Genomic DNA, 24,027 nt, shown 5'->3' on the forward strand with positions numbered 1-24,027 from the left:
GGAATACAGAATCTCACAGGGTTAACAGAAGAGCACCTGAAATAAATTCACAGTTTGATTCAAATTATGGTTATTGCTACCGCAATAGTAGTAGTAATTAGCGTTTAAGAAATCAACAGCCAATACAGTGTCTAGTGTTTTTTTTTTTTTTTAAATAAAAAAAGTTGATTTTTTTATTTTTAAAAAAATAACTGCACTAGGCAGTATTTTGGGGCTAAAGTGTGGGGTGTTAGAAAAAAAATGGCACTGAAAAGGGCCTTTACTTAGTGGTCTATGGTAACTGTGTTCCCTGAAAATATATATGCTTATATACATAAATATTTATGTGTTAATATGTGTATATACACATAAATTTATGTATATAAGCATATACATATATATTTAAGATTGCTGCCCATCACTGCGCAACTTACTCCCTTCACTGCGCTTAGGTTCTGTGCCGTGTATGACAGCATCAGAATGAGGCTTCCATTGGAAAGTGTGTTCGTATTGCACCTAACTTGTAATACCAGCATACTTTTCAGTGGGCTGGTAAGACAAAGTGTAGCGCAAATATTGCTTTAGCGAAAACAAAATTTATGCTTACCTGATAAATTTCTTTCTCTTGTGGTGTATCCAGTCCACGGGTTCATCCATTACTTGTGGGATATTCTCCTTCCCAACAGGAAGATGCAAGAGGACACCCACAGCAGAGCTGTCTATATAGCTCCTCCCCTAACTGCCACCCCCAGTCATTCGACCGAAGACAAGCAAGAAAAAAGGAGAAACTATAGGGTGCAGTGGTGACTGTAGTTTAAAAATAAAAAACACCTGCCTTAAAGTGACAGGGCGGGCCGTGGACTGGATACACCACAAGAGAAAGAAATTTATCAGGTAAGCATAAAGTTTGTTTTCTCTGGTGTATCCAGGTCCACGAGTTCATCCATTACTTGTGGGATACCAATACCAAAGCTTTAGGACACGGATGAAGGGAGGGACAAGGCAGGTACTTAAACGGAAGGCACCACTGCCTGTAAGACTTTTCTCACAAAAATAGCCGCAGAAGAAGCAAAAGCATCAAATTTGTAAAATTTGGAAAAAGTATGAAGCGAAGACCAAGTCGCTGCCTTACAAATCTGTTCAACAGAGGCCTCATTTTTAAAAGCCCATGTGGAAGCTACCGCTCTAGTAGAATGAGCTGTAATTCTTTCAGGAGGCTGCTGGCCAGCAGTCTCATAAGCCAAACGGATTATGCTTCTTAGCCAAAAAGAAAGAGAAGTTGCTGAAGTCTTTTGGCCTCTCCTCTTTACAGAGTAGACAACAAACAATGCAGATGTTTGACGAAAATCCTTAGTAGCTTGCAAATAAAACTTTAAAGCACGAACCACGTCAAGATTGTGTAACAGACGTTCCTTCTTTGAAGAAGGATTAGGACACAGTGACGGAACAACAATCTCCTGATTGATATTCCTATTAGATATTACCTTAGGAAGAAACCCAGGTTTGGTACGCAAAACTACCTTATCTGCATGGAAGATCAGATAAGGTGAATCACACTGCAAGGCAGATAACTCTGAAACTCTTCGAGCCGAAGAGATAGCTACTAAAAACAGAACTTTCCAAGATAAAAGCTTGATATCTATGGAATGCAAGGATTCAAACGGAACCCCTTGAAGAACCTTAAGAACTAAATTTAAACTCAATGGCGGAGCAACAGGTTTAAACACAGGCCTGATTCTAACCAAAGTCTGACAAAATGCCTGAACGTCTGGAACGTCAGCCAGGCGCTTGTGCAAAAGGATAGACAGAGCAGAAATCTGTCCCTTTAAGGAACTAGCCGATAATCCCTTTTCCAATCCTTCTTGGAGAAAAGATAGTATCCTAGGAATCCTGAGCTTACTCCACGAGTAACCCTTGGATTCACACCAATGAAGATATTTACACCATATCTTATGATAGATTTTCCTGGTGACAGGCTTCCGAGCCTGAATCAAGGTATCAATGACCGATTCGGAGAAACCACGCTTTGATAAAATCAAGCGTTCAATCTCCAAGCAGTCAGACACAGAGAAACTAGATTTGGATGTTTGAAAGGACCTTGTAGCAGAAGGTCCTGCCTCAGCGGCAGAGTCCATGGTGGGAAGGATGACATGTCCACCAGATCTGCATACCAAGTCCTGCGTGGCCACGCAGGTGCTATCAAAATCACTGAAGCTCTCTCCTGCTTGATCTTGGCAATTAGACGAGGGAGGAGAGGAAATGGTGGAAACACATAAGCCAGGCTGAAGGACCAGGGTGCTGCTAGAGCATCTATCAGCGTCGCCTGGGGATCCCTTGACTTGGACCCATAATGAGGAAGCTTGGTGTTCTGACGAGACGCCATCAGATCCAGTTCTGGTTTGCCCCATAGATGAATCAACTGGGCAAAAACCTCCGGATGGAGCTCCCACTCCCACGGATGAAAAGTTCTCTACTCCTGGGATATGGATAGCTGAGAGATGGCAAGAGTTAATCTCTGCCCATAGAATTATCTTGGAAACCTCCATCATGGCCAGGGGGCTCCTTGTTCCCCCCTGATGGTTGATATAGGCTACAGTTGTGATATTCTCCGACTGAAATCTGATGAACTTGGCCACAGCTAGTTGAGGCCAAGCCTGGACAGATGGACCCGAGATAACCACCAGAGAAGAGAATTCCTGGTCTCTTGATCTAGATCTAACAGAGGAGACAAATCTGTGTAGTCCCCATTCCACTGGTTGAGCATGCAAAGTTGCAGTGGTCTGAGATGTAGGCGGGCAAACAGAACTATGTCAATTGCCGCTACCATTAGGCCGATCATTTCCATACATTGAGCCACTGATGGCCGAGGAGTGGAATGAAGAACACGGCAAGAGGTTAGAAGCTTTGATATTCTGACTTCTGTCAGAAAAATGTTCATTTCTACTGAATCTATTAGAGTTCCTAGGAAGGAAACTCTTGTGAGAGGAGAGAGAGAACTCTTTTCTATGTTCACTTTCCACCCATGGGACTTCAGAAAGGCCAGAACAATGTCCGTATGGGACTTGGCGATTTGAAGAGTCGAAGCCTGAATCAGAATGTCATCTAGGTAAGGGGCTACCGGTTTTCCCCCGCGGCCTTAGAACCACCAGAAGGGACCCTAGAACCTTTGTAAAGATTATTGGTGCTGTGGCTAACCCGAAGGGAAGAGCCACAAACTGGTAATGCCTGTCTAGGAAGGCAAACCTGAGGAACTGATGATCATCTCTGTGAATCGGAATGTGGAGATAAGCATCCTTTAAATCCACTGTAGTCATAAATTGACCCTCCTGAATCATAGGGAGGATGGTTTGGATTGTTTCCATCTTGAAGGATGGGACCCTGAGAAATTTGTTTAGGATCTTGAGATCCAAGATAGGTCTGAAAGTTCCCTCTTTTTTAGGAACTATAAACAGATTTGAATAGAAACCCAGCCCCTGTTCCTCTCTTGGAACTGGGTGGATGACTCCCATAACCAGTAGGTTTTGAACTCAACGTAAGAATGCCTCTCTTTTTATCTGGTTTACAGATAGTTGTGAGAGATGAAATCTCCCCTTTGGAGATGACCCTTTGAATTCCAGAAGATAACCCTGGGAAACAATCTCTAGCGCCCAGGGATCCTGGACGTCTCTTGCCCAAGCCTGGGCGAAGAGAGAAAGTCTGCCCCCAACTAGATCCGGTCCCGGATCGGGGGCTACTCCTTCATGCTGTCTTAGAGGCAGCCGCAGGCTTCTTGGCCTGCTTCCCCTTGCTCCAAGCCTGGTTAGGTCTCCAGACTGGTTTGGACTGGGCGAAATTTCCCTCTTGTTTTGCATTAGAGGAAGTTGAAGCTGCGCCACTCTTAAAGTTTTGAAAAGAACGAAAATTATTCTGTTTGGTCCTTAACTTATTGGACCTATTCTGAGGAAGGGCGTGGCCTTTTCCTCCAGTAATATCAGCAATGATCTCCTTCAGACCAGGCCCGAATAGGGTCTGTCCCTTGAAGGGGATGTTAAGAAGTTTAGACTTTGAAGTAACGTCTGCTGACCAGGACTTAAGCCATAGCGCCCTACGTGCCAAAATGGCAAAGCCTGAATTCTTAGCCATTAGTTTGGTTAACTGAAAAACTGCATCAGAAATAAAGGAATTAGCCAACTTAAAAGCTTTAATCCTGTCTAAAATATTGTCTAACGGGGTCTCTACCTGCAGAGCCTCCTCGAGAGACTCGAACCAAAAAGCCGCTGCAGCAGTAACTGGGGCTATGCATGCAAGAGGCTGGAGGATAAAACTTTGATGTATAAAAATTTTCTTAAGGAGGCCCTCCAATTTTTTATCCATAGGATATATGAAAGCACAACTGTCCTCGACGGGGATAGTTGTACGCTTAGCTAGGGTAGAGACTGCTCCCTCCACCTTAGGGACCGTCTGCCACGAGTCCCGCATGGCGGGATCTATGGGAAACATCTTTTTGAAAGCAGGAGGGGGAGAGCACGGCACACCTGGTCTATCCCATTCCTTAGTAATAATTTCCGAAAACCTCTTAGGGACTGGAAAAACATCAGTGTAAACAGGCACTGCAAAGTATTTGTCCATTTTACACAATTTCTCTGGAACCACAATGGGGTCACAGTCATCCAGAGTCGCTAAAACCTCCCTAAGCAATAATCAGAGGTGTTCAAGCTTAAATTTAAACGCTATCATTTCAGAATCAGGCTGAAGTAACGCCCTCCCTGAGTCTGAAGGGTCACCCACAGATAGAAGCTCACCTGACTCGGCTTCTGAGCATTGTGAGGGTATATCGGACATAGGCAATAAAGCGTCAGAAAGCTCTGTATTAGTTCTAGCCCCAGAGCTGTCTCGCTTTCCTTGTAACCCTGGCAGTTTGGAAAATACCTCAGGGTATTATTCATAACTGCCGCTATGTCCCGCAAGGTAAACGAATTAGACGCGCTAGATGTACTTGGCGTCACTTGAGCGGGAGTTATAAGTTCTGACACATGGGGAGAGTTAAATGGCATAATCTCCCTTTTTTTAGTCAGACAATCCCCTGGAGAAAAATCTTTAAGTGCCATAATATGGTCTTTATAGTTTATAGAAATTTCAGTACATTTGGTACACATTCTAAGAGGAGGTTCCACCATGGCTTCTAAACATATTGAACAAGGAGTTTCCTCTATGTCAGACATGTTTAACAGACTAGTAATGAGACAAGCAAGCTTGGAAAACACTTTAATAAAGGTAAAACAGCAATTAAACAAAAACGTTACTGTGCCTTTAAGAGAAAAAAAACAACTAACACTTAAACTGCAAAACAGTGAAAAAATAAAGCAAATTCTTTGAAATTTTTACAGTGTGTGTAAGGGACTAAAGCAGCATTGCACCCACTTGCAAATGGATGATTAACCCCTTAGGCCCCACACCGGATTGAAAAACGTTAAAAAAACGTTAAGACAGTTGAGCACCCTGCCACAGCACTGCTGAGGCTCCTACCTGCCCACAAATATGATTCTGTGCAGAAATAAACCCCTTGTAATGGTCCTCAGGTGTCAGAGGACTCCTCTAGGGAAGCTGGATGTCTCAGTCTGAATAAAAACTGCGCATTTAGAGAGCTAAAATAGGCCCCTCCCACCATGTACTGGATGCCAGAGGGGCCTTAAGAAAGTACTCCTAGGAGTATCTGACTAGCCATGTGGAAAACTAGGCCCCAAATAAAGAGTTATCTCCCTCAGAGAAAAAAACGTCCTATTTTTAAAATCATGAAAACGTTTTGTCCCTAAGTAATATAAGTATTAACATGAGTATTACCCTGTTCTGTAAGCATGATCCCAGTTGCTGTTAAATCACTGCATCAGGCTTACCTCAGTACACAAGGCTCTGTCAGTATTTTCTAGAACTCATATCATCTCTCTAGAAATAAAATTACTGAACATACCTCAAGGCAGGTAATCTGCAGGCCGTTTCCCCAACTGAAGTTGTCCCATATTCTTCAGTTATGTGTGAGAACAGCAGTGGACCTTAGTTACAAACCGCTAAGATCATCAAATCTCCAGGCAGAACTCTTCTTCCAATTTCTGCCTGTGAGTAAAACAGTACAACACCGGTACCGTTTAAAAATAACTAACTCTTGATTGAAGGTAAAAACTACACTAAGTCACCACATATCTCTTGATACGTCCTTTCTTGTCGAGAGAATGACTGGGGGTGGCAGTTAGGGGAGGAGCTATATAGACAGCTCTGCTGTGGGTGTCCTCTTGCAACTTCCTGTTGGGAAGGAGAATATCCCACAAGTAATGGATGAACCCGTGGACTGGATACACCTTACAAGAGAAAGAGATATTTTGAACTCGTCGTTATAATCTGGCCCTATATAGAAGAAACTATGCATAGTGGTTGTACTATAAAATAAAGAACCCACCAAAACATTGACAACTGTTATACTAATTCAGTTTTTTAAAAAAAAACAATTTATGCTTACCTGATAAATTACTTTCTCCAACAGTGTGTCCGGTCCACGGCGTCATCCATTACTTGTGGGATATTCTCCTCCGCCACAGGGAAAAGTATCAAATTTGTAGAATTTTGGCAAAAATGTGCAGAGAAGACCAAGTCGCTGCCTTACATAACTGATCAACAGAAGCCTCGTTCTTGAAGGCCCATGTGGAAGTCACAGCCCTAGTAGAGTGAGCTGTGATTCGTTCAGGAGGCTGCTGTCCGGCAGTCTCATAAGCCAATCGGATAATGCTTTTCAGCCAGAAAGAAAGAGAGGTAGCAGTAGCTTTTTGTCCTCTCCTCTTACCAGAATAAACGACAAACAAAGAAGAAGTTTGTCTGAAATCCTTTGTTGCTTCTAAATAGAACTTTAAAGCACGGACTACATCTAAATTGTGTAACAAACGTTCTTTCTTTGAAACTGGTAATCGGACACAAAGAAGGAACAACTATTTCCTGGTTAATATTCTTGTTGGAAACAACTTTTGGAAGAAAACCAGGCTTGGTACGCAAAATAACCTTATCTGAATGGAACACTAGATAGGGTGGATCACACTGCAAAGCAGATAGTTCAGAAACTCTTCTAGCAGAAGAAATAGCAACCAAAAACATGGAACCCCTTGAAGAACTGAAAGAACTAAATTTAGACTCCAGGGAGGAGTCAAAGGTCTGTAAACAGGCTTGATTCTGACCAAAGCCTGTACAAAAGCTTGTACATCTGGCACAGCTGCCAGTCGTTTGTGTAACAACACGGAAGCAGCAGAAATCTGTCCTTTTAGAGAACTCGCTGACAACCCTTTATCCAAACCCTCTTGGAGAAAGGAGAGAATCTTAGGAATTTTAATCTTACTCCAGGAGAATCCCTTGGATTCACACCAACAGATATATTTTTTCCATATTTTATGGTAAATCTTTCTAGTCACAGGTTTTCTGGCTTGAACCAGAGTATCTATCACTGAATTTGAAAACCCACGCTTGGATAAAATCAAGCGTTCAATTTCCAAGCAGTCAGCTGTAGAGAAACTAGATTTGGATGTTCGAATGGACCTTGTACTAGAAGATCCTGTCTCAAAGGAAGCTTCCATGGTGGAGCCGATGACATATTCACCAGGTCTGCATACCAAGTCCTGCGTGGCCACGCAGGAGCTATCAGAATCACCGAGGCCTTCTCCTGTTTGATCCTGGCTACGAGCCTGGGAAGGAGAGGGAACGGTGGAAACACATAAGCTAGGTTGAACGACCAAGGCGCCACTAATGCATCCACTAGAGTCGCCTTGGGATCCCTGGATCTGGACCCGTAGCAAGGAACCTTGAAGTTCTGACGAGACGCCATCAGATCCATGTCTGGAATGCCCCATAATTGAGTCAACTGGGCAAAGACCTCCGGGTGGAGTTCCCACTCCCCCGGATGGAAAGTCTGACGACTCAGATAATCCGCTTCCCAGTTGTCTACTCCTGGGATGTGAATTGCAGATAGATGGCAGGAGTGATCCTCCGCCCATTTGATGATCTTGGATACCTCTCTCATCGCCAAGGAACTCCTTGTTCCTCCCTGATGGGTTGATGTAAGCAATAGTCATGTTGTCTGACTGGAATCTTATGAATCTGGCCTTCACTAATTGAGGCCAAGCCCAGAGAGCATTGAATATCGCTCTCAGTTCCAGGAAGTTTATCGGAAGAAGAGACTCTTCCCGAGACCATAGACCCTGAGCTTTCAGGGAATCCCAGACCGCGCCCCAGCCTAATAGACTGGCATCGGTCGTGACAATGACCCACTCTGGTCTGCGGAAACTCATTCCCTGAGACAGGTGATCCTGATTCAACCACCAACGGAGTAAGTCTCTGGTCACCTGGTCTACTTGAATCTGTGGAGACAAGTCTGCATAGTCCCCATTCCACTGATTGAGCATGCACAGATGTAATGGTCTTAGATGAATTTGAGCAAAAAGAACTATGTCCATTGCTGTAACCATCAATCCTACTACTTCCATGCACTGAGCTATGGAAGGCTGCAGAATAGAGTGAAGAACTTGACAAGAGTTTAGAAGCTTTGACTTTTTGACTTCTGTCAGGAAGATCTTCATTTCTAAAGAATCTATTATTGTTCCCAAAAAGGGAACTCTTGTTGACGGAGACAGGGAACTCTTTTCTACGTTCACCTTCCACCCGTGAGATCTGAGAAATGCTAGAACAATGTCTGTATGAGTCTTTGCCTTGGAAAGAGACGACGCTTGATTTAGAATGTCGTCTAGATAAGGTGCCACTGCAATGCCCCTCGGTCTTAGAACCGCCAGAAGGGACCCTAGCACCTTTGTGAAAATTCTGGGAGCAGTGGCTAAACCGAACGGAAGAGCCACAAACTGGTAATGTTTGTCCAGAAAGGCGAACCTTAGGAACTGATGATGATCTTTGTGGATAGGAATATGTAGGTACGCATCCTTTAAATCCACGGTAGTCATATATTGACCCTCCTGGATTGTAGGTAAAATTGTTCGAATGGTTTCCATTTTGAACTATGGAACTCTGAGAAATTTGTTTAGAATTTTTAAATCCAGAATTGGTCTGAAAGTTCCCTCTTTTTTGGGAACTACAAACAGATTTGAGTAAAAACCCCTGACCATGTTCCACAGTTGGAACTGGGTGTATCACTCCCATCTTTAACAGGTCTTCTACACAATGTAAGAATGCCTGTCTCTTTATTTGGTTTGAATATAAGTGATACATGTGGAACCTTCCCCTTGGGGGTAGTTCCTTGAATTCTAGAAGATAACCCTGAGAGACTATTTCTAGTGCCCAGGGATCCTGAACATCTCTTGCCCAAGCCTGAGGAAAGAGAGAGAGTCTGCCCCCTACTAGATCCGGTCCCGGATCGGGGGCTACCCCTTCATGCTGTTTTGGTAGCAGCAGCAGGTTTCTTGGCCTGTTTACCCTTGTTCCAGCCTTGCATTGGTTTCCAAGCTGGTTTGGTCTGGGAAGTGTTACCCTCTTGTCTAGAGGCTGCAGAGTTGGAAGCCGGTCCGTTCTTGAAATTCTTAGCCTTGAAAGGTCTATCTTGTGGGAGGGCATGGCCCTTTCACCCAGTGATGTCTGAAATAATCTCTTTCAATTCTGGCCCAAAAAGGGTCTTACCTTTGAAAAGGATATTAAGCAATTTTGTCTTGGAAGATACATCCGCCGACCAAGACTTTAGCCAGAGCGCTCTGCGCGCCACAATTGCAAACCCTGAATTTTTCGCCGCTAACCTCGCTAACTGCAAAGCGGCGTCTAAAATAAAGGAATTAGCTAAGTTAACGTGCGTGAATTCTGTCCATGACTTCCTCGTACGGAGTCTCCCTACTGAGCGACTTTTCCAGTTCCTCGAACCAGAACCACGCCGCTGTAGTGACAGGAATAATGAACAAAATAGGTTGAAGGAGGTAACCTTGCTGTACAAAAATCTTTTTAAGCAAACCCTCCAATTTTTTATCCATAGGATCTCTGAAAGCACAATTGTCCTCAATAGGAATGGTCGTGCGCTTGGCTAGAGTAGAAACCGCCCCCTCGACCTTAGGGACTGTTTGCCATGTGTCCTTCCTGGGGTCGACCATAGGGAACAATTTCTTAAATATAGGAGGAGGGACAAAAGATATGCCTGGCGTCTCCCACTCCTTATACACTATGTCCGCCACCCGTTTAGGTATCGGAAAAGCATCAGGGTGCACCGGGACCTCAAGGAACTTGTCCATCTTGCACAATTTTTCTGGGATGACCAGATTGTCACAATCATCCAGAGTAGATAGCACCTCCTTAAGTAATGCGCGGAGATGCTCTAATTTAAATTTAAATGTCACAACATCAGGTTCTGCCTGCTGAGAAATTCTTCCTATCAGAAATTTCCCCATCTGACAAACCCTCCCTCACTGCCGCTTCAAATTGGTGTGAGGGTATGACAGAAAAATTATCATCAGCGCCCACCTGCTCTACAGTGTTTAAAACAGAGCAATCGCGCTTTCTCTGAAATGCTGGCATTTTGGATAAAATATTAGCTATGGAGTTATCCATTACTGCCGTCAATCGCTGCATAGTAACAAGCATTGGCGCGCTAGAAGTACTAGGGGTCGCCTGCGCGGGCATAACTGGTATAGACACAGAAGGAGATGATGTAGAACTATGTCTACTTCCTTCATCTGAGGAATCATCCTGGGCAACTTTACAATTTGTGACAGTACTGTCCTTACTTTGTTTGGACGCTATGGCACAATTATCACACATATTTGAAGGGGGAACCACATTGGCTACCATACATACAGAACATGATCTATCTGAAGGTACAGACATGTTAAACAGGCTTAAACTGGTTAATAAAGCACAAAAAACGTTTTAAAATAAAACCGGTACTGTCTCTTTAAATGTTAAACAGGGCACACTTTATTACTGAATATGTGAAAAACTATGAAGGAATTATCCAATCTTTACCAAATTTTCACCACAGTGTCTTAATACATTCAAAGTATTGCACCCCAATTTTCAAGCTGTTAACCCTTAAAATGTGGAAACCGGAGCAGTTTACAATTTTAACCCCCTTACAGTCCCAGCCACAGCCTTTGCTGCGACTTCACCAATCCCAGGGGGGTATAAGATACCAAATGAAGCCTTCTAGGAACGTTTTTAGTGGATTTCAGACCCTCACACATGCAGCTGCATGTACTGTACTCAAAAGTAACTGTGCAATAATGGCGCGAAAATGAGGTTCTGTCTACTACAGAGAAAGGCCCTTCCTGACTGGGAAGGTGTCTTAACAAGTGCCTGGTGCTAAAAACGTTCCCCAATGTTATAAAAGTGTGAAATTCAACTTCAAATTGCATATAATACTTAAATAAAGCAATCGATTTAGCCCCTAAAAGTGTCTACCAGTTTATAGCCCATAATAAGCCTTTTATTCTGTTTGATTTTTGACTAAGAAAATGGCTTACCGATCCCCATGAGGGAAAAATGACAGCCTTCCAGCATTACACAGTCTTGTTAGAAAAATGGCTAGTCATACCTTGAGCAGAAAAGTCTGCAAACTGTTCCCCCCAACTGAAGTTCTCTCATCTCAACAGTCCTGTGTGGGAAACAGCAATTGATTTTAGTTACTGCTGCTAAAATCATACACCTCTTTTAAACAGAACTCTTCATCTCTTTCTGTTTCAGAGTAAATAGTACATACCAGCACTATTTTAAAATAACAAACTCTTGATAGAAGAATAAAAAACTACAACTAAACACCACAAACTCCTCATCATCCCCGAGGAGATGCTACTTGTTCAGAGCGGCAAGGAGAATGACTGGGGGGGCGGAGCCTGGGAGGGACTATATGGACAGCTCTTGCTGTGTGCTCTCCTTGCCTTTCCCTGTGGGGGAGGAGAATATCCCACAAGTAATGGATGACGCCGTGGACCGGACACACCAATGTTGGAGAAATAAGAATAATATTCTTCATCTTTTTGTAAAGAAAAAAGTAATACTTACAATCTTCTGAATTACCTTGAAACTGGTTTGTGAAAACACATCTTCTAATTTCTTTGAAGCTGAAAGATAGGTATCTTCAGGACCTATCTTAAACACTGTTTCCAGACATTGTATTGCAACTGAAATAGTTGAGAAACAATTTGTTAAGGCTGATAACTAATGAAGAAAAACATAACCAATCAAAAAATGACAGTGCGGATCAGGTCCGACAGACATCGCTGTAGGCGGAAAGCAATACGCTCTCCATATTCAGCATTAGCAATACGCTCTCCATATTCAGCATTAGCAATACGCTCTCCATATTCAGCATTGCACCAGCAGCTCACAAGAGCTGCTGGTGCAACGCCGCCCCCTGCAGACTCGCGGCCAATCGCCTCATCAGAGCAGCCGGACAGGGTTATGGAGCAGCAGGGCTTGATAGATAGGCCCCCATATATTTACGTACTTATTGTAAAACATCTACTTACAAAAGCAAATAATTACAAAGGCAATAATCACTTAGTTCAGCAATATTTAAAATGAGATTCCTTGCCAAGTGAACAAAGGGGTTCCTGAATAGAGCGTTGCTGTAATCTTACAGGAAAATGAAACCCCAAATTTTTCTTTCGTGATTCAGATAGAGAATACAATTTTAAACATTCCAATTTACTTATTTTATCTAATTTGCTTCATTCTTTTGGCATCCTTTGTTGAAGAAATAGCAATGCACATGAGTGAGCCAATCACACGAGGCATCTATATGCAGTCACCAATCAGCAGCTGCTGAGTATTTTTTAGATATGCTTTTAAACAAAGGATATCAAGAGAATGAAGCAAACTAGATAATAGAAGGAAATTAGAACATTGTAAAAAATTGTATTTCTTTCTGAATCATGAAAGAAAAAATTTGGGTTTCATGTCCCTTCAAGAGGTGTGAATAGGCTATTGAGATAAAGTGACAATATGTGTTACCATTCATGTGAAGTTAAGATTAGAACAACATTACAAGCATATTAAGAGCTAGATTACAAGTGAGGCTAGTTTCCACTAGCATAATCATGTTTTGTGAGCCATTTTCATTGCGCTGATATTACAAGTGGAAAATCCTTACCGCAATCTCAGAGCTGTGGTTAACTGTTTTCCGAAACAAAAAGTTGCACAAAACACTTCAGAAATAGATTACAAAATACAGTTACACTCATATTAACACTGTCTAAGAAGAATTAATTAAAAAAAATATTGCACAAAAAAGTTATAAGGGCTCAAAGATATGAGATCAATAAAATATTGTGCCACTTGTAAGCTAGCCCTAAGTGTTCTATGTAAGCATCAAGGTTCCAGCAAAGTAATTGAATATGGTAGTAAATGTACATTTCCAAATCATGCAATGATCATTAGCGTGTGATGAACCATTTTCATAGAACAAAAAGAGCCAGTGATATGTTATGTATACACCTAGCAGAAATCCATTAGAGATGTGCCTTTTAGTGTTCTTACCACGTGGTCTATTTTGGCTCTGTGTAATGGATCTATTATGTTAATTATTTACCTTCTAAACTTTCTTGCTCATCGGATGTGTATGAATCCAGCTGACTTTGTTCTTTCAAAAACCGGATCACTGCATATACCAGACGTTTGATTGATGACATCTTTGAAGTTGACAACTAAATTATAGGAACAAGAAGTATAGCTCATTTGAAACCTTATTGTGCCAAATATTATCTTAAAGAAATACAGTTCTCAGGCAGCAGTGAGCAACTTGCTGAATAAGAATTGGTGCTGAGGTAAACATGAGACACTAATGTCAAAAATAAACTGTCATAATTCAGATAGAGCATTCGGTTTTAAAAGACTTTACAATTTACTTCCATTGGTGCTCTACAAATACCTGATAATAATAATAATAATCATCAAATTTTGCCCAGTCCTTTAATATGTACACTATCAGACGCACCAGCTCCTAGTAGGCAGAAAAATAGCAGAAAAAATATAATAAAATATCAGTAAAAATTAGCATATCCAATGAATCTCTGCACAGCTTTCTTAATTGTAGGAACTGGGCATTTCTAGAATTGCAGAAACCTTCATTGGATCCATCTCAATGTGGTCCCAAGAAAGGATTGATCCCAAACATTCAACCGTAGAAGCATAAAATTGACATTTTCAAGCTTAGCAAATAATCGGTTTATTAAGAACTGACCGAAAGTGTGTGATATGAAAATCTTGAGGGGAGGAAAAGACCAGGATATCATACAAATAAATTACAATAAATGTGTTTAATAAGTCTCTAAAAATATAATTCATGTTGAAATGCTGAAATTTAGCAGGTGCATTACATGACCCAAACGACAAGATATTAAAGGGATAGCCTAGTCAAAATTAAACTTTCAAGATTTAGATAGAGCATGCAATTTTAAGCAACTTTCTAATTTACTCCTATTATCAGCTACCAGGTTCTGAACCAAAAATGGGCCAGCTCCTAAGCTTACATTCTTGCTTTTTCAAATAAAGATACCAAGAGAACGAAAAATTGCTAAAAGGAGTAAATTAGAAAGTTGCTTAAAATTGCATGCTCTATCTGAATCATGAAAGTTTAATTTGAACTAGACTATCCCTTTAAGATATTCAAAATGTCCATAGCAGGTGCAAAAAGCAGTCTTATCACTTCCCTTTAAATCGATCTTCATAAAAACTGAGCCCCCTTAATCCTACCCAGCATATCAGGAGCAAGTGGCAAACGGTTTCTGTTTTGGAAGGTAATGCTAATGAGTGCTCTTTAATCCACACAAGACCAAAGTCCTTTATCTTTCTTCTCAAGGTAGAATATACCAATTCCAGCTGTAGAAGTAGACGGTCTAATAAATCCCTTGTCTAAGTTCTCATCAATATATTTTTTTAAATGCAGTGTCTCAGGCCTAGACCAAAGTAAAATCCTTCTAAAAGGAATTGGAGCGCCAGGAACTAAATCAATTAGACAATAATAGGGGCATCTAGGAGGAAGCTGGTTGGCATCTTTCTTATTAAAGACATCAAAAAGGTCTCTATAAGGTTCAGGTCCTTTTATCTTGATGAACACTCAGTGTAGCAGACTGACACAAACAGGTTCTTTTACAAAAGAGAGAAGCAAAAGGTTATGCTGCCTTCCTCCCAATGTTACTAAAGGACTGTGCAATCTGCAAGGTTGCCCCAAAATTAATGGAAATAATGGGGAGACTACCAAACCGAGCTGTAAAGTCTCTGTATGACCAGGGCCCATAGCCACAGACACTAGCGAAGTCTCTTGGATAACAGGACCACACTTCATAGGGCTTCCATCAGCAACAAATAATTTTATTAGAAAGGTCTTTGCTCACAATGAAATATCAATATTGCTTCCAGAGTAGAATCAATGAAGCATTCACTAGCACCAGAGTCAATAATTGCATCATTTCTGATCTTTGTTGACCATTGTAAAGAAAGGGTGATGGATATGTAGGATGCAACAGATGAGGTATTCATGAGCACAGCTGCAATATCACTATAACCTTTGTTAGATGCTCTTTTAGATCTTACTGGACAGTTACGTAGCAAATGACCACCCTTGCCACAATAGAAACACAGGTTTAGGTTTCTATGTATAACACATTCTGAAACAGAAATAGGTCCCATGATTGCTCCAGTCTGCATTGGATCGTCCTGTTGCAATGACTCTACAGAAGAAGAAAATTGTTCAGAGAGACCCAGGTGACACTGATCTAGGTTTCCAGTTAGTATCACTGGCAATGCAAGAAAATCAAATTGTCTTCAACAGGCCTTCTCCCCTTGCTATGCAGCTCCTAAAGGGACACTAAACCCAATTTTTCCTCTCTTGATTGAGATAGAACATGCAATTTTAAAGCAACTTTCTAATTTACTCCTATTATCAATTTTTCTTAATTCTCTTGCTATATTTATTTAAAAAGCAGGAATGTAAAGCTTAGGAGCTGGCCCATTTTTGGTTCAGCACCTGGATAGCACTTGCTTATTGGAGGCTAAATTTTTACACCAATAAGCAAGCGCTACCCAGGTTCTGAACCAAAAATGGGCCGGCTCCAAAGGTTTTCCTTCCTGTTTTTCCAAGCAAGAGAATGAATACAAATTGACAAATTGATAATAGGAGTAAATAAGAAAGTTTCTAAAGAAAAAAAAAATGGGTTTAGTATCCTTTTAAAGCAGTTTGAGCAGAAGAGACAGGGGGCCAAATACCCCTGTTTCTGGGCGAGCCTTTAGGCTCGCCGGAAACGGAAGTATTCGTCCATTGCCTCTGAGGATGCGGACATCAATCCACCCAATCGAATACGATCGGGTTGATTGACACCCCTTGCTAGCGGGCAGCAGTTCACCAGAACTGCTTGTGCAATGTTATATGCCAACAGCGTATGCTGTTGGCATTCAGCGATGTCTAGAGGACATGATACACTACAGCGTATGCTGTTGGCATTCAGCGATGTCTAGAGGACATGATACACTACAGCGTATCATGTCTGCCAGACATTGATAAATCGGCCCCAGGATGTGAATCATACAAAATGCTGATAGCATTTACAAAAGAGTACTAACTACTAAATATGTCACGATTTCTCTGTATCAGTGAGGCAACTGCTGTCTGTAGCATAGGTATAACTGATAACAGGATCGGACAAGCTGTACTAAAGGTATGTCTGTCACAACTAAACTCTGAAAATTGTTTTTTTTTTTCTCAGGAAAGTTAAAATGTCCATATTGTGATTTTGATGGAAGAGGCATACTTAGCCCCTCAGCAGCAGGGAATGCCGGCATCATAATAAATAGAAGAAAACAGAGCCCTGAGTGGCTTGTGGCTTCAGCTATACGTATCGTCACAAACAGGCAGCCAGACTAAGTGTGGTCCCTAGCATGCTCATGACAATTCCTCATGCAATTATTAACAATCCAATGCAGTTTGTAAACATACATTGATGATCACTGAACAAGCAGGCTGAACATTTGTTAAAGCAATACAAGTAATAAGAACAGAGAAACTTCAATCACAATCATAGTCCTTCTGTTAATTGCAAATGGCAGTTCAAACACAGTCAGTGCTGAACCAAGCTCTGTTTGGCACCTTTTTAAACAAACCACTCTTTAAACTCACAGTGCCCCTGTCCCTCACATGCAAAACCTCATCTGAAACCCCCAGTCTCCCACACAGACTTGGTCCTCTTCACCAACAGCTCTCCTCTCCATCAGCCAAATCCCTACTCACGGTGTCAGCATCCTTCTCCCACAGACCAGTGCCACTCTCTGTCTCTCTCATACACAGCAACCTCCTCGTCCCTTGCTGTGCCTCACACAGCCCCTTTTCCTCTCTCATCATCCTCAACTTCATCCTCTCAGAACAGACCCTCTCCCTTACACCAACCACTGCTCACCCTCTTTGTTTTCTTAAAAGGACACTAAACCCAAATGTTTTCTTTCATGATTCAGCTAGAGCAAGCAATTTTAAGCAACTTTCTAATTTACTCCTATTATCACATTTTCTTCGTTCTCTTGCTATCTATATTTAAAAAGCAGGAATTTAAAGTTTAGAGGCCAGCCTATTTTAGATTCAGCACCCTGGATAGCGCTTGCTAATTGGTGGCTAAATTTAGCAAACCAATAAGCAAGCATAACCCAGGTTCTGAACAAAAAATGGTCCGGCTCTTAAGTTTTACATTCCTGCTTTTGAAATAAAGATAGCAAGAGAATGAGGAAAAATTGATAATAGGAGTAAACTAGAAAGTTGCTTAAAATTGCAGTCTACTGTATTCTATTAAAAAAATATATATAGATTCATCTTCATTTTTTTATAAAATAACTGCACTAGGCAGTATTGTGGGGAGTGCTTTTACATTGCGCTCTATGGGAACTTTGTGTTCCCAGTAAATATATATGTATATGCTTATTTACATATATATTTATGTGTTAATAAATCAAAATTGAAATATGCGTGGGTGCATTTTAATTTTAAATAGAAGCATTTTGAAAAATAATCCCTTTATAAAAAATGTTGCTAGTAAAAGTTATAAAGCAAACATATCAAGGTGGCACTCTAATGTAAAAAAACACACAACTATTTATATAGCTCAAAACATCAGCTAGTAAAAGTTATAAAGCAAACATATCAAGGTGGCACTCTAATGTAAAAAAACACACAACTCTTAATATAGCTCAAAACATCAGCTAGTAAAAGTTATAAAGCAAACATATCAAGGTGGCACTCTAATGTAAAAAAACACACAACTCTTTATATAGCTCAAAACATCAGCTAGTAAAAGTCATTACTGTTTTTCAGCCACATATGCACATATGCTGTTACTGCCAGTGTATGGGATGGAACATCTTTTATGATTCCATACACAAATAATTAATCAAAAGTCAATGTACTAGCAGTTTATATTACCAATTTTGTTTAGTAGAGAGCATATATCCTATAATATAAAAGGCCAAGTATGTTTGTCCGAAGCTGTCATGCGCAGTAGAGACAGCACAAGGACAAACACACCTGGCCTTACCTGAAATGCTGTTTGCGGCGGTGGGACGAAAGTGGGCGTGACCGGGCGGGAGCATGGGCGTGGCCAGATGGGAGCAGGCATGGTCAGGGGCATGGCCGGGCGCGGTCGGCGCGAGAGAGGGGAGAGAAATAGAAAGAGAGGGGGAGAGACAAAAATAGTTAGGAAAGAGCTAAAGATAGGGGGAAGAGCAGAAGAGAGGGGGAGAGAGAGCAAAATAGAGGAGAAAGAGCAAAAGGGGGAGAGAGAGAGCAAAAGAGAGGGGGAGAGAGAAAATAAGAGGAGGAAAGAGAGAGAACAAAAGAGAGGGGAAGAGAGAGAGCAAAAGAGAGGGGGGAGAGAGCAAAAGAAGAGAGGGGGAGAGTGGGGGGAAAGAGAGCAAAAGAGAGGAGGGAGAGAGAGTAATAGAGAGGGGAAAAAGCAAAAGAGAGGGGGGAGAGAGACCAAAAGAGAAGAGAAAAAGCAAAATAGAGGGAAGAGAGAGAAAAAGAGAGGGGGTAGAGAGAGCAAAAGAGAGGGATGGAGAGAAAGAGTAAAAGAGAGGGATGGAGAGAGAGAGCAAAAAAAGGGAGAGAGACAGAGCACAAAAGAGGGGGAGAGAGAGCAAAAGAGAGGGGGGAGAGAGAGCAATATCGAGGGGGAGAGAGCAAAAGAGAGGGATGGAGAGAGAGAGCAAAAGAGAGGGGGGAGAGAGGGGGAGAGAGAGCAAAAGAGTGGGGGAGAGAGAGAGCAAAAGAGAGGGATGGAGAGAAAGAGCAAAAGAGAGGGGGGAGAGAGAGCGCAAAAGAGAGGGGGGAGAGAGAGCGCAAAAGAGAGGGGGGAGAGAGAGCGCAAAAGAGAAGGGGGAGAGAGAGCGCAAAAGAGAGGGGGAGAGTGCAAAAGAGAGGGGGAGAGAGAGAGCGCAAAAGAGAGGGGGAGAGAGAGAGAGAGAGCGCAAAAGAGGGGGGGGAGAGAGCGCGCAAAAGAGAGAGAGAACGCAAAAGAGAGGAGGGAGAGAGAGAGAGAGAGAGAGAGCATAAAAGAAAGGGGGAGAGAGAGCGCAAAAGAGAGGGGCAAAGAGCGCAAAAGAGAGGGGGAGAGAGAGAGAGTAAAAGAGAGGGGGAGAGAGCAAAAGAGAGGTGGAGCGAGAGAGAGCGCAAAAGAGAGGAGGAGAGAGCGCAAAAGAGTGGGAGAGCAAAAAAAAGGTGGAGCGAGAGAGAGCACAAAAGAGAGGGGGAGAGAGAGAGCAAGGGGTGGGACCGCTGTACAGCAAAAAATGGCCCGTGTACACGGGCTTTAGGACTAGTACATATTATAAATGCATAATAATGGGATTATCAATTATATTTAAACAATAAAAATTCTGGTGTATATTATTTGCAGATTTATTTGCTTGCTTTTTCTTAAGAAATTAAAACAAATACAATATAAACTAATTGCACACTACAAAAAAAGAAACATGACTATTTTAAGTAAGGGAAACAAAACAGTGCTTTGCTAAAAAAAAAAAAATGTGAAATCAAAGTAAACATAAAAAGATAGGTTGTGTTAAAAATAGACCCAGAGGCAGAACTTTTTTTTTACTTTCTGCAATGAGATTTCTTTTTCCCCCCTCGGTGAAAAATGTACTGCAGGCAATTATTAAATGAAATTCAAATCAATTTTCTTCGAACAGTATTTTGCTCTAGTTGCATTGTGTTAAGGAAAATTTACACAGTGCAGCTACAGCACAGTGCTGTTTGCAGAGAACCGCTCTTTTGCTTTGCAATGCTGCTTCGCATCAGGCTAACAGTTCCTGAATGTGTCCCATTCTCTCTGCAGACATGCTGCATTTTCTGCCATGACATCTCAGATCACAGCATGTTTTGCAAAATGAACACTAAGAAATTACTATTGTAGCCACTGCCTTTAGTGAGACAAGGAAGCTACCATTATAAAACAAGTTCTATTGTCACCTGTTTTTTGCAGCTAAAGTCATCTTCTAAACATGGGCAAACATTAAGCTACTCCTTTGCCTTCCTGTAGAGATCACAGCCATATTGTGTGGCTGTGACAGGAAGTAATGGACCCTGCACAAACACAGTTTAAAAAAATAAATTGGTAAATCCTTTTAAAATGATAAATAATAAATATTGCAATGGTTTCTTTTAAGTATAACCCACAGCTTTTTTATTGTTTTTAATCTCTCTAAGTGTTATAAGTGTTATTTTTTATAACATTGTGCTCTTCAGCATACTTAAAGGGATACTAAAGCCAATATTTACATTTAATGATTCAGATAGAAATTAATATTTAAAAATAAAAAAATAAATAAATAAACTTTCCAATATACTTCCATTATCAAAATGTGCACCATCTTTTTATATGCACACTTTCTGAGGCACCAGCTCTTAATGAGCATTTGCAGGAGTGCACAGTATATACGTATATGTGTTTTTGTTATGGGCTGATGGCTGTCACATGATACAAGTAGAGGGAAAAAGGAATTAACTTTGACATTTACCAGACCAAAAAAATGTTCTACTCATTTAAAATTGAAATGAAGTGATATCACCTTGTCTTTGTATTATGTAATTCTTCTGTATTTAATGGTCCTTTAAGCTATAAGAAAGTGTGGGACCTCTGGGCAAATGTCTATTCCAGGTGTGGGGCCCTTAGACAAATGCTTAGTGTTAGACCCCTGGGCAAATGCCTATTCTCTTATTCTGTGAGTTGTGCGCCTGGACAAAGATTTATTCTTGGTGTAGGGCCCTTGGGCTAATGCATATTCTGAATGTGGGGCAAATAGCCAAATGCCTATTCTAGGTGTGAGGCATGCAAAGCCCTTGGGTAAATGTCTATTCCGGTGTGAGGCCCCTGGGCAAATGTGGGCCCAGCATATAAACTCGGTAGTACATAGCTAAATAAATGTGGGTGTAATTAACGGGAAATATGCAAGAGTATCAAGCAACAGTCTCTAATAGAGAAAGGTCTACTAGATAATAAAGTCTATCTCCATGTCAAATTTCATAAAGATGAATGCAGCATTTCATGCTGTAGGTCAGGCAGATTGCTTAAAATGGTAAAAGATAGGGGGGGGGGGGGAAGTAATATTTGTCTAACACTAAATAACTAAAAAAATAGCCAAATTTACTTCTTTTTTTTTTTTAACCATATGGAGTTTCTGAGTTTGCCCAAAAAACTGCCAAATTTAAAAAACATTGAGTTGGTCATGGAACGTAAATATTTCTATGCAACTTTATATGCACATTTATATTCAAAGTGATCATAGTGGCATACACACATATGCTTTGAGGGTCCGTGCACCAGTATTTAATCTCAGAGAGCTGACGTTAGTGTGTATTGCGCCTGCTGTGAAAACGTAATTTATGGCACACAAGTCACTGTACACAAGAAGCATTTTTGCTAAAAACTTCTATTTAAAACTGAAATGACATTTTAATTGTCACCTTTCTCTCCCTTTAAACATAAACTTTGTTCAAACTGAAACTATAGCTGCCCTACTGTGCAGCTTTAATATACACACAGAGAATGCATTAATTCAGTAATATAGTCTCATATTTATCAGAAATACGAGGTAGATTATATGGTCAAGTTATTTTCAGAAGTATTAGTGCTGACGTATTCCCAAATATTTAAAGCGACACTTCAAGTCAAAATGAAACTTCATGATTCAGATAGAGAATGGAATTTTAAACAACTTCCCAATTTACTTCCATTAACAAAATGTGCAGAGTCTTATTATATTTACACTTTTTGAGTCACCGGCTCCTCGTGAGCATGTGCAAGAATTCACTGAATATACGTACATGCATTTGTGATTGGCTGATGGCTGTCACATGATACAGGGGGAGTAGAAATAGACATAACTGTCAGAAAAAAAATATATACTACTTATTTGAAGTTCAGACCAAGTGCTATTGCATTGTCTTTTTCTTATGCCTTTGTTGATTATGCAAATATACTGTATTTAGTGGTGTCAGGGGCTGCATCAACCAAAAATGATTAATGAATGTTAAAATAGTAAGGAGGTAATATGATATAGTTGATTACATAATTTGGCAAGAATTTAAACACAAGATAAGTTAAAGAATCAATTTGAAAAAAGATTTATACATTTTTTTCCATATATATTTATGAAGGTGTGCAAATACTTATACAGGCAGTAAATTACTATTTATTTAATCTGAACCAATAAAAAAGGTATTCTGTGCAGGTTTGTAATCAACTGTGAAATTAAATTTGTGTATCAATAATATTCCTTATTTACTTATTTATTTTTGATAATGGAATCGTGTCAGGGGATGTTAGATAAAGTTCTTTTTTTTTGTTTGGTTATATGGTACAGTATTTTACCTCTTATAATTTAGGTATAATATACTAAATAGCTCTTTGCTGTATGTATGTATATATATATATATATATATATATATATATATATATATATATATATATATATATATATATATATATATACATACATACACACATACACATACATACATACACTTTAAAGGGACATTAAACACATTGACATAGTCATATAAACTATATATATATATATATATATATATATATATATATATATATATATATATATATATAAAACAAACTCTGCATTATAATTTCATTATTTATTTTGTCCCCTTTTCCTACAATTCCATTCTGAAATTGTGAGCTTTTCAGTTCCTGTTAGAAATGGAAGTGCAAAACACTTATATTCCTCACAGCCATTGACTGCACACGCTAGTGACCTAGTTATAACTGTCCCTAATTGACCACAGCAGAGAAGGAAACCTAAGTTACAACATGGCAGTTTCCATTGTTTTGTAGACACTAAAACTTTACACTTATTTTGTCAATATTTAAACAGCTAATTAAACTTTAAAAAAACAACTACCTGTTATTCTTAGACTAATGTTTTCTTTGAAAGCATCATTCTATCGAACATGTATTTAGTGTTTAATGTCCCTTTAATATGTATTAATGCACACTTTTTGTATTCAGTTTGTTAAAGGAGTATGGTGTTTCCAGAAGCTATGGCTAGACACAGATTCTATTTATTTTTTCTATCCATTTCTTTTTATATTTAATACTGCTATATATAAAATGCACAAATTGTAAACTTAATAAAAAGATAATAATAAAAAAAATAATCCTTATTTATATTATCAAAGCTTTAACCAAATGATCATTTAATAAATTGGGGGGAAAAGAGAAATAACAAAATACAATTAGCATCTGCATTAATAAGAATGATGTTTAAAGGGATACGGAACCCAAATTTTTTTCTTTCATGATTCAGAAAGAGCATGCGATTTTAAGCAACTTTCAGATTTACTACAATTATAAAATTTTCTTTGTTCTCTTGGTATTTTTATTTGAAAAAGCAGGAATGTAAGCTTAGGAGACACACCATCTTTGGTTCAGCACCTGGGTAGCTCCTGCTGACTTGTGGCTAAATGTAGCCACCAATCAGCAAGCGCTATCCAGGGTTCTGAACAAAAAAAAATGGCCCGGCTTCTATGCTTACATTCCTGCTTTTTTAAATAAAGATACCAAGATAACA

The 24,027-nt window shown here is 40.2% G+C and overlaps 1 protein-coding gene across 1 annotated transcript in view; it reads right to left on the reverse strand.

Moving 5' to 3' along the window:
• The window catches only part of SGTB (small glutamine rich tetratricopeptide repeat co-chaperone beta), a 300,564-nt gene that overhangs the window by 165,404 nt on the left and 111,133 nt on the right, over window positions 1-24,027 (reverse strand). Inside the window, exons 2-3 of the mRNA XM_053701340.1 lie at window positions 13,502-13,616; window positions 11,989-12,092 (exon numbers count right to left, since the gene is read on the reverse strand). Of these exons, the coding sequence (XP_053557315.1) occupies window positions 11,989-12,092; window positions 13,502-13,601 (204 nt within the window). The 5' untranslated portion in view covers window positions 13,602-13,616. The remainder of the gene's footprint in view (window positions 1-11,988; window positions 12,093-13,501; window positions 13,617-24,027) is intronic.

The sequence above is a fragment of the Bombina bombina genome, chromosome 2, assembly GCF_027579735.1.
Source record: "Bombina bombina isolate aBomBom1 chromosome 2, aBomBom1.pri, whole genome shotgun sequence".
In the NCBI taxonomy this organism is placed as follows: Eukaryota; Metazoa; Chordata; class Amphibia; order Anura; family Bombinatoridae; genus Bombina; species Bombina bombina.